At 47.1% G+C, this 11705-nt stretch overlaps 1 protein-coding gene across 2 annotated transcripts in view; it reads left to right on the forward strand.

The window, feature by feature from the left end:
* The window catches only part of ubr2 (ubiquitin protein ligase E3 component n-recognin 2), a 50925-nt gene extending 39220 nt beyond the window's left edge, over positions 1–11705 (forward strand). For both annotated transcript variants that reach the window (XM_033612472.2, XM_033612474.2), the window contains exons 30-46: positions 2695–2903; positions 2994–3087; positions 3181–3342; positions 3901–3989; positions 4086–4146; positions 4238–4386; positions 6249–6304; positions 6552–6648; positions 6726–6793; positions 8624–8762; positions 8857–8944; positions 9169–9299; positions 9407–9515; positions 9866–10000; positions 11047–11217; positions 11313–11414; positions 11498–11705. In XM_033612472.2, coding sequence (XP_033468363.1) covers positions 2695–2903; positions 2994–3087; positions 3181–3342; positions 3901–3989; positions 4086–4146; positions 4238–4386; positions 6249–6304; positions 6552–6648; positions 6726–6793; positions 8624–8762; positions 8857–8944; positions 9169–9299; positions 9407–9515; positions 9866–10000; positions 11047–11217; positions 11313–11414; positions 11498–11639 — 2002 coding nt within the window. In that variant the 3' untranslated portion in view covers positions 11640–11705. The remainder of the gene's footprint in view (positions 1–2694; positions 2904–2993; positions 3088–3180; positions 3343–3900; positions 3990–4085; positions 4147–4237; positions 4387–6248; positions 6305–6551; positions 6649–6725; positions 6794–8623; positions 8763–8856; positions 8945–9168; positions 9300–9406; positions 9516–9865; positions 10001–11046; positions 11218–11312; positions 11415–11497) is intronic.

Here is an 11705-nt window from a genome sequence, read left to right on the forward strand (position 1 = left end):
TACACCTGTACATACCTGTATACGCCTTTATACACCTGTATACACCTGTACACACCTGTATACGCCTTTATACACCTGTATACACCTGTATACGTCTTTATACACCTGTATATGTCTTTATACACCTGTACACACCTGTATACGTCTTTATACATCTGTATACACCTGGATACACCTTTATACACCTGGACACTCCTGTATACGCCTTTATACACCTGTATACACCTGTACATACCTGTATACGCCTTTATACACCTGTACACACCTGTATACGCCTTTATACACCTGTATACGCCTTTATACACCTTTATACACCTGGACACTCCTGTATACACGTCTATACACCTTTCTACGCCTGGACACACCTGTATACACGTCTATACACCTTTCTACACCTGGACACACCTGTATACACCTTAATACACCTGTATACACCTGGGCACACGTGTATACACCTGGACACACCTGTATATACCTGGACACACCTGTATACACCTGTATATACCTGTATACACCTCTATATACCTACATACCTGTATGTGCCTGTATATACATACCTGGACTGGGGTTGTCATGAGAACCAATACTTTGGTACCAAGCCAATGCCAACACGAAAAAATACATTGGCACCTGTTTTTTTTTTTGGTTTTGTTTTTTTTTCAATACCGGAAGTACCGGATACAACTTTGCCCTCATCGGGCCGTGTCGATTCCTGTCAGAACTGACGGGGGCAGTATACGCGTATCAGTCTTTGCAGAGGATGTGTGCCGAAGAACGCCTGTTTTTTATCGTCTTTTGCTAGAAACAATGGCTTCTACAAGTGCTAGAGCTTAGATCGGGCCCAAAAAATCCAGCCCAGCCCAAACCCACCCGAGCCCAGGCATGTTCTGTCCAAGCCCAGCCCAGCCCTTTAACTGTAATTATGAGCCCGAGCCCGTTTTAAACCCTTTTTTAAGGATACGAATGTGGACATTGAAGGCTGACTCTCGTCTTTCTTTCCATTGCAAGCCTTCGTCATGTGCCTCTTAAGTGTCGAGGTCCCCATCTTTTTGTTGTCATATACCAGCATCACGCTGCACTTGGTACACTCGATGAAGCCGACACACACTTTGTCACTGTCGATCACTCAAATGTGCGCGGCCAGTGGCGCCATCAAGGGGGGGCCACGGCCCCAACCCCCAGGTATGATAAGTAGTTGGTTCCATAGCCTAGGCCTATTATGAGGAGCCCGACCCGTCCAAGCCCGAGGATAGTTGTGGGAAATTACGGTCGGGTTGGGTCTGGGTTGGGTTCAGGCTCGGGCAGAGAATCTAAGCTCTAACAAGTGCTGCTGGAGCCACAACACCTCGGCTTGTCGAAAAGTCAGGTAGTAGGAGTGCCTCCTAAGTTTCCAGACCAAAGGAGGAAACTCTTCAAACCTGGCTAAACACTTAACAGTCACACCTGTTCTTCTCTATGGATTTTCCCCGCAACCGTTCGTCATAACGAGAAGCCACGTATCATGTGAAATAGGGGAACCGCAGCTTTCCAACAAGACCAAGCACTTGTCGGTAGTCCAGTGTTTTCACAACAAAAAGAAATGATGAAGTTACACTAAAATGATGTATAACAGAGCTTTCATACAGCTTTGCACACACATTACTCTTGGATGGATTACTCGCGAATGCAGGCTCGCATGAAAGCACAGGACCAGAGCTTTCCAGTGATACCACACACATCATTGTGCTGTCATCCCATCACGCTATAAATCCAGATCAATTGTCTACAAAATAAAAACCTGACGAATTTCTTTACAATCCATTATATAGATCTTGTTATCAGTCACTTCATATAGCGAGGAATAATATTATTACTATTTTTCTATGATCTTAGATGTAAATATTGCATGTTTCTTTCAGATAAAACACATTTTTGACTTGTGAATGAGTCAATGGAATTTCTTGCAAAAATGAAAAAATACTGGTAATCATGTCCGCCTGGCACAAACCACATGTTTTGGACAACTGTGAAGTGACAGAATGTCCCACCATCATGGTTCTTATATTGCAAGATTCCAGAGAGTCTCCCCTCTTCATATATGGCAGAATATGTCTTCTTCCAACTTGCTATGCTGAGATACATGTAAAAATGTAAGAATTTAGGCACACAGAATTGTTTTTTTCATTGATATAAAAAATAATATAAAATACAGGCACATAGAAGGACATGGAATGATGGCAAATCTGGTTAGCCCTGATTGTCCTGAAAAAAACAAGATATAGCATGTGTATGTAGCCTTTATAATGACTGTGATATGAGCTTAAAGGTAAAGGCAGTAACCCAAAAAAGGCCTAGGGCCCATAGGGTTAAAGAATTCAAGGTGAGTGAGTTTGAATTTCTGTGTTTTGATTTTTGTCGTGGCATCGAATGAGTATCGAGAATCGTGGAAATTCACTGGTATTGGTATCGACTACTGAAATTCTGGTATCGTGACAAGCCTAACCTGGATACACCTTTATACACCTGTATATACCTAGACACATCTGTATACACCTGTACATACCTGTATGTACCTGTTTATACATACCTGAATACACTTGGATACACCTGCAGACAGCCGTGCACACAGATGTGGTGTAGACACACAGGTGATGAAGATTTCTCATCTCATCCGAGAATATTAAAATGATGTCTTCTTCTGCCCCCCCCTCCCAGTCCTCCCAGTTCAGACTCCACCTGTATCTCACAGGTGTGTGTTGGTCCCAGGAGGGTGGGCAGAGCTGAGCGCCGGCAGCTGGTGACCTGCATCCTGTGTCAGGAGGAACAGGAGGTCAGAGGTCATGGCAGAGCCATGGTGCTGGCAGCATTCGTCCAGAGGTCCACAGTTCTGTCCAAAAACCGCCGCCGCAACCTCCCTGACCCAGGTGGGCGGGGCCTCAGTATGACATCAGTAGGACAGCAGCCAATTAGTGTTAACCAGTGTTGATTGACAGATGTGTGACTGTGTGTTTCAGAGCATCACAACCCACTGTTCATGCACCCTGACCTGTCTCTGGGGATCCACACCGCCAGCTGTGGACACATCATGCATGCCACCTGTTGGCAGAGGTGAGAATCTGCCGCCACACACGGGACTGACAACACGCCATCATTCAGAGGGCGAACATCAAACAGGAAATACTCACCTGTCTGTGTGTTCAGGTACTTTGAGGCAGTGCAGCTGAAAGAGCAGAGACGACAGCAGCGTCTGCGAGGTCACACCAGCTACGACGTGGAGAACGGCGAGTTCCTGTGTCCACTGTGCGAGTGTCTGAGCAACACTGTGATCCCCCTGCTGCCACACACACACTCACCTGACCACAGGTACACACTCACCTGACCACATGTACACACTCACCTGACCACATGTACACACTCACCTGACCACATGTACGCACTCACCTGACCACAGGTACACATTCACCTGACCTCAGGTACACACTCACCTGACCACATGTACACACTCACCTGACCACAGGTACACACTCACCTGACCACAGGTACACACTCCGGACCTCAGGTATACACTCACCTGACCTCAGGTACACACTCACCGGACCACAGGTACACACTTCGGACCACAGGTACACACTCACCTGACCACAGGTACACACTCCCCTGATCTCAGGTATACACTCACCTCACCACAGGTAGACACTCACCTGACCTCATGTACACACTCACCTGACCACAGGTACACACTCACCGGACCACAGGTACACACTCACCTGACCACAGGTACACACTCACCTGACCTCAGGTACACACTCACCGGACCACAGGTGCACACTCATCTGACCTCATGTACACACTCACCTGACCACAGGTACACACTCACCTGACGAACAGGTACACACTCACCTGAGTATCTTTTTCTCTCAGTGTCGATCATCCCAGTTTGGAGGCGTGGCTTAAAACGACCAATCAGCAGATAGCAGCACTACACTTTGCCCACAGGAAGCAGTGTGACGGTCAGTTACCTGTCAGTCATTAAGAGGGGCGGACTCATATGATCCAGGTCTGTGTGTGTGTAACTGTGTGTGTGTGTGCGTGTGTGTGTATTTCAGGTGTAGCAGAGGGGGCGGAGCCTGCTGTACCTGAAGGATTCAGAGTCGACTTCTCTCCACAGTGAGTCAGCACTTGTTTGTACTTCTGTTGTTCCTCTGTACGTCTGTCAGGACATGATGTCAGCAGGTGATGATGTCACTGTTTCCCTCAGGAACCCGTTCTCCAGCAGCGTCAGTGAGATGATCACCACGTTCAGCATGTCCACGTACAAGGTGGGACTGAAGGTGAACCCCAACGAGCAGGACACCAGAGTCCCAGTGCTGAGCTGGTCCACCTGCGCCTACACCATCCAGAGTATAGGTACACACACACCTGAGAGGTCATAAGGTACACACACACCTGAGAGGTCATAAGCTACACAGACACCTGAGAGGTCAGAGGTACACACACACACCTGAGAGGTCATAAGGTACACACACACACCTGAGAGGTCAGAGGTACACACACACACGCACACACACACACACACACACACACACACCTGAGAGGTCATAAGGTACACACACACCTGAGAGGTCAGAGGTATACACACACCTGAGAGGTCATAAGGTACACACACACCTGAGAGGTCATAAGCTACACAGACACCTGAGAGGTCAGAGGTACACACACACACCTGAGAGGTCATAAGGTACACACACACACCTGAGAGGTCAGAGGTACACACACACACGCACACACACACACACACACACACACACACACACACACACACCTGAGAGGTCATAAGGTACACACACACCTGAGAGGTCAGAGGTATACACACACCTGAGAGGTCATAAGGTACACACACACCTGAGAGGTCATAAGGTACACACACATACCTGAGGGATCAGAGGTACACACACACCTGAGAGGTCATAAGGTACACACACACCTGAGAGGTCAGAGGTACACACACACCTGAGAGGTCATAAGGTACACACACACCTGAGAGGTCATAAGGTACACACACATACCTGAGGGGTCAGAGGTACACACACACCTGAGAGGTCATAAGGTACACACACACCTGAGAGGTCATAAGGTACACACACATCTGAGAGGTCATAAGGTACACACACACCTGAGAGGTCATAAAGTACACACACACACACACACACACACACACCTGAGAGGTCATAAGGTACACACACACCTGAGAGGTCAGAGGTACACACACACCTGAGAGGTCATAAAGTACACACACACACACACACACACACACACACACACACACCTGAGAGGTCATAAGGTACACACACACCCCTGAGAGGTCAGAGGTACACACACCCACACCTGAGGGATCAGAGGTACACACACACACACACACACACACACACACACACCTGAGAGGTCAGAGGTACACACACACCTGAGAGGTCAGAGGTACACACACACACACACACGTGAGGGGTCAGAGGTACACACACACACACACACACCTGAGAGGTCAGAGGTACACATACACACACCTGAGAGGTAACAGGTACAAACACACACACACACACACCTGAGAGGTCAGAGGTACATGCACACACACATACAAATCTGAGAGGTCAGAGATACACATACACACACACACACACACTCACACACCTGAGAGGTCAGAGGTACACACACACTTGAGAGGTCAGGGGTACACACACACACCTGAGAGGTAACAGGCATACACACACACACACCTGAGAGGTCAGAAGTACACACACACCTGAGAGGTAACAGGCACACACACACACACACACACACACACACACACACACCTGAGAGGTCAGAGGTACACACACACCTGAGAGGTCAGAGGTACACGCTCACACACCTGAGAGGTAACAGGCGCACACACACACACACACCTGAGGGGTCAGAGGTACTCACACACACATCTGAGAGGTCAGAGGTACACACTCACACACCTGAGAGGTAACAGGCGCACACACACACACTCACACACGTGAGGGGTCAGAGGTACACACACACCTGAGAGGTCAGAGGTACACACTCACACACCTGAGAGGTAACAGGCGCACACACACACACACACACACACACACACACACACCTGAGGGGTCAGAGGTACTCACACACACATCTGAGAGGTCAGAGGTACACGCACACCTGACGGGTCAGAGGTATACACACACCTGACGGGTCAAAGGTCATGCTGACTGTGTGTTTCTTTGCAGAGCGCCTCCTGATGGACGACGAGAAGCCATTGTTTGGAAGTTTACCTTGCAGACAGGTAACACACTCAGTCTGTACGGGTTGTCTGATTGGACAGGAGGGGTTGGGTGGTGGGGCTTTAGAGGTTGAGCTGATCAATAATCAGTCACAGTCAACAGGAAGTCAGCAGGTTGTGTCTCAGGTGGAGGTGTGTCACAGGCTGATCAGAAACAGGAAGTCCTGTCATTCTGTTCACCTCAGGTACATCCTGACTGACACTATGTCAATATGAAGACATCAACTGTGTGTGTGTGTGTGTGTTTCAGGATGACTGTCTGAGCTCTCTGACCAGGTTCAGTTCTTCCTGTTGGACTGCTGCGCCACTGACGACTGTTCAAACACACTTCATCAGGCTGCTTGCAGGTAATACACACACATACATACATACACATACAGGTTAACAGTTGTATGTGTTTGTAACATGGGTGTGTTGGTTGTAGCCCTGGTTCCAGACTCTCAGGTTGAAGACACCGTCTGTATCCTCGACATCGACATGTTTCACCTGCTGGTGAGTTTCATCACTACATATTCTCCCAGTATAAGTCCAGTTAACTCTCAGTATAAGTCCAGTTGACTCTCAGTATAACTCCAGTTAATTCTCAGTAATAATCCAGTTAACTCTCAGTATGAATCCAGTTAACTCTCAGTATAAATCCAGTTGACTCGCAGTATAAGTCCAGTTAACTCTCAGTATAGCCCCAGTTAACTCTTGGTATGAGTCCAGTTAACTCTCAGTATAAATCCAGTTGACTCTCAGTATGAATCCAGTTAACTCCCAGTATAAGTCCAGTTAACTCTTGGTGTAAGTCCAGTTAGCTCCCAATATAAGCCCGGTTAACTCTTAGTATGAGTCCAGTTAACTCTCAGTATAAGTCCAGTTAACTCTCAGTATAAGCCCAGTTAACTATCAGTATGAGTCCAGTTAACTCTTGGTATAAGTCCAGTTAACTCCCAGTGTAAGTCCAGTTAACTCTCAGTATGAATCCAGTTAACTCTCAGTATGAGTCCAGTTAACTCTTGGTATAAGTCCAGTTAACTCCCAGTGTAAGTCCAGTTAACTCTCAGTATGAATCCAGTTAACTCTCAGTATAAGCCCAGTTAACTATCAGTATGAATCCAGTTAACTCTTGGTATAAGTCCAGTTAACTCCCAGTGTAAGTCCAGTTGACTCTCAGTATGAATCCAGTTAACTCTCAGTATGAGTCCAGTTAACTATCAGTATGAGTCCAGTTAACTCTCAGTATAAGTCCAGTTAGCTCCCAATATAAGTCCAATTAACTCTCAGTATGACTCCAGTTAACTTTCAGTATAAGTCCAGTTAACTCCCAGTGTAAGTCCAGTTGACTCTCAGTATGAATCCAGTTAACTCTCAGTATGAGTCCAATTAACTCTCAGTATGACTCCAGTTAACTTTCAGTATAAGTCCAGTTAACTCTCGGTATAAGTCCAGTTAGCTCTCAGTATAAGTCCAGTTAACTCTCAGTATAACCCCAGTTAACTCTCAGTATAATTCCAGTTAACTCTCAGTACGAGTCCAGTTGACTCTCAGTATAAATCCAGTTGACTCTCAATATAAGCCCAGTTAACTATCAGTATAAGTCCAGTTAACTCTCAGTATAAGTCCAGTTAACACTCAGTATAAGTCCAATTAACTCTCAGTATTAATCCAGTTGACTCTCAGTATGAGTCCAGTTAACTCTCAGTATAAGTCCAGTTAACTCTCAGTATAACCCCAGTTAACTCTCAGTATAATTCCAGTTAACTCTCAGTACGAGTCCAGTTGACTCTCAGTATAAATCCAGTTGACTCTCAATATAAGCCCAGTTAACTATCAGTATGAGTCCAGTTAACTCTCAGTATAAGTCCAGTTAACACTCAGTATGAGTCCAGTTAACTCTCAGTATAAGTCCAGTTAACTCTCAGTATAAGTCCAGTTGACTTTCAGTATGAATCCAGTTAACTCTCAGTATGAGTCCAGTTAACTCTCAGTATGAGTCCAGTTAGCTCTCAGTATGAGTCCAGTTAACTCTCAGTATGAGTCCAGTTAACTCTCAGTATGAGTCCAGTTAAATCTCAGTATGAGTCCAGTTAAATCTCAGTATGAGTCCAGTTAACTCTCAGTATGAGTCCAGTTAAATCTCAGTATGAGTCCAGTTAGCTCTCAGTATGAGTCCAGTTAACTCTCAGTATGAGTCCAGTTAACTCTCAGTATAAGTCCAGTTAACTCTCAGTATGAGTCCAGTTAAATCTCAGTATGAGTCCAGTTAAATCTCAGTATGAGTCCAGTTAACTCTCAGTATGAGTCTAGTTAACTCTGGGTGTCCTCGTATCCCTGCAGGTTTACAGTGTGTTGTCGTACAACTCAGTTAACAGTCTGGACCAATCAGGACAGAGAGTGGTAGACTCCGCCCACCTCCACCTGCTTCACCTAGTCACTGTGGCTCACCTGGTTCAGATCCTGCTCACCTCCACCACAGGTGACTCTCACACACAGACACACACACACACACACTGCAGGTACTTTTTGGGTGCTCACCTGTCTATCTTTCTCACCTGTGTGTGTGTCTCCAGAGGAGGTCTGTATGGATCAGGACAGTGGGGGATCAGAGGAGGAGCTCACCTGTCATCTGTATGACACACTGAGGACACACCTGGGCAGGTAAACATGTAAACAAATATAAACACATCAGTAAATTAATAAACATTAATATTTATATGTTAAAACAAGTGAAATCAGGAAATTCAGGAACATATTTTATTATTTATTATTATTGATGTGTTTGTTTATCACGCAGTAATCTGATTACTCTGTGTGCGTGTGTGTGCGTGTGTGTGTGTGTGCGTGTGCATGCGTGTGCGTGTGTGCGTGTGTGTGTGTGTCAGTGTGTTACCTGAGGTGACATCAGGCTGGCAGCTGGTTCGTTGTGTTAAATCTGGCATCCTGCCGTTCCTCCGAGCTGCCGCCCTCTTCTTCCACTACTTGAACTCTACAGCACCCCCTGCTGACCTGCTGGGTATGATGTCACTGTTCACCGTCCATGAACAGGAAGTACAGGGACTCAGTCTGACATCATCACTGTATATGTCCTGTGTGTGTGTGTGTGTGTGTGTGTGTGTGTAGTTACAGGTCCTGGTCAGTGGGAGGCGCTGCTCAGCTACCTCAGTCTGCCCTCCAACCTGCTGCAGCTTTACCACAGTCAACACACACTGCTGGAGCCGCTCATACACAGGTAACACACACACACACACACACACACACACACACACTGCTGGAGCCGCTCATACACAGGTAAGACACACACACACACAGATACAGGAAGTGGTGAAGATCAATCAGGAACCCTCGTACTTCAGGTGTTCCTGTAAATATGACATCAGATCTGACCTCTGCTGATCGTTACGTGTCGGAGCATTATGTCATTATCTCATGGTGTCATCAGATAACAACCAATCAGAGCAGGTTTATGGGGCTTTTATTTTGACATGTTATCAGACAGGAAGTGACACAATCACAATCAGGTGTGACTGTTTCAGGTGACTCTAACTCCTCACCTGTGCTCTGTGTGTGTGTGTATGACAGGTGGTGCTGTCATCCAGGTGTGAGACAGACGCTGCAGGGGGGCGGAGTCATCGTCAGGTTCCCCAGAGAGTCCAACCGACTGATCGACCTGCCAGAGGACTACAGCGTCCTGATAAACCAGGCGTCCAGCTTCACGTCAGTACACACCCTGTACACACACACAGATATACATATGTATATATATTAGTGCTGCAAGATTAATCTAATCGCAATTATGATGTCAGGCTGTGCGATGACTTAACCGCACCAAAGGCTGCGATTTGTGATTTAATGTAAATAAATGTCAACATGTGTGCCTGTGAACGTGACTGCCTCTCCTGTAGTGTGTGGAGTTTGTTGACATCACGCCCACAAGCTATCCTGGTGTGTGCAGCACGTATGGTCAGGTGACCAGCCGGCGTGCAGCAGTGACCAACACAGACGCTGAAGAAAAGCATGAGCACGACCGTGAACAGGCTGAGTTGGTGGCAAAAAAAACGCAACGTCTATTACATGGCGATACTTTGGATTCAGGTACGGCGACGTTGAACAGAAAGACGTGCTGTGTAAAAGTTTAAAAGTTAAAGTCGCCACGTCCCGCGGCAACACGACCAATCTATATCAGCACTTGAGACAGCACAGAGAGAAAAGTAAGAGTGCATGTGAGAGAAAGACGAGCCGTGTAACGTTCAAGACAAAGAGACAACTGAAAGACACCAGAGCCTCATAAACAACATCCACATCACTCTACATTCACTGAATGCAGAGTCTGTATATAGAGACTACGGCCCATTTGACATGCTGCTGTGTTTGTCATTTACGTGACAACCCCTGAACGCAACACAGGCTCGCTCCGCTGTGTGTACAGTGTCGTGCTGCGCTGCTGTGTGAGCAGCGTGTTTGACTGTGCTCAGTCTGTTGATGGTCATTGACACACTGTCTGTCCATAACAATAACTCTGTCAGGTCAGTGCCCCCTGATATAATGTAGGGAAACACTGAGTCAAGCAACAAGACTCATGATACCATTTATTTATTATATTGTAATCACAGTCGCAAATCGCGATATTGTCCACTCAGATTGCAATCGCACATTTTTATCAAATCGTGCAGCACTAGTACATATATGTATCTGTGTGTGTGTGTGTGTGTGTGTGTGTGTATATGTTTACATGATGATGTCACCTGTTGTCGCCTGTGCAGGTGTCCCCGGTCAGGTGGAGATAAGTCTCAGGCCCCCACCCTGTGTCTGGTGTGCGGCTCCATGTTGTGTTCTCAGAGTTACTGCTGTCAGACGGAGGTGGAGGGCGAGGATGTCGGAGCCTGCACCGCCCACACCTTCACCTGTGGAGCAGGCCTCGGGCTCTTCCTCAGGTAACACACACCTAATCGTACCTATGACAGCACTGAGACTGTGGGCCATCCTCTGACCCGTCACTTTCTGTTTGTGTTTGTTTGTTTGTGAGCAGGGTCAGGGAGAGTCAGGTGTTGTTTGTGGCAGGTAAAACTAAGGGCTGCTTTTATCCTCCGCCGTACCTGGACGACTACGGAGAGACCGACCAGGGCCTTAAGTAAGCCCTGCCCACACATACCCCACCTGTCACCTCTCTGTCTGTCTGTTTGTTTATTTGTTTGTGTATTTGTGTTCCTGCAGACGGGGGAACCCCCTCCACCTGTGTCTGGAGCGTTACAGGAAGATCGAGCGTCTGTGGCGTCAGCACGGCGTCGCTGAGGTCATCGGTCACGCTCAGGAGGCCAATCAGACGCTGGTCGCCATTGACTGGCAGCACCTGTGATGTTCGATTGGCTCGCTCCTTTTTTGTTTTTGCCCTGCCCCTTTTTTCAATAAAGATCCTTCCTCT

Source organism: Epinephelus lanceolatus, chromosome 17 (assembly GCF_041903045.1).
Source record: "Epinephelus lanceolatus isolate andai-2023 chromosome 17, ASM4190304v1, whole genome shotgun sequence".
NCBI classification, from domain to species: Eukaryota; Metazoa; Chordata; class Actinopteri; order Perciformes; family Serranidae; genus Epinephelus; species Epinephelus lanceolatus.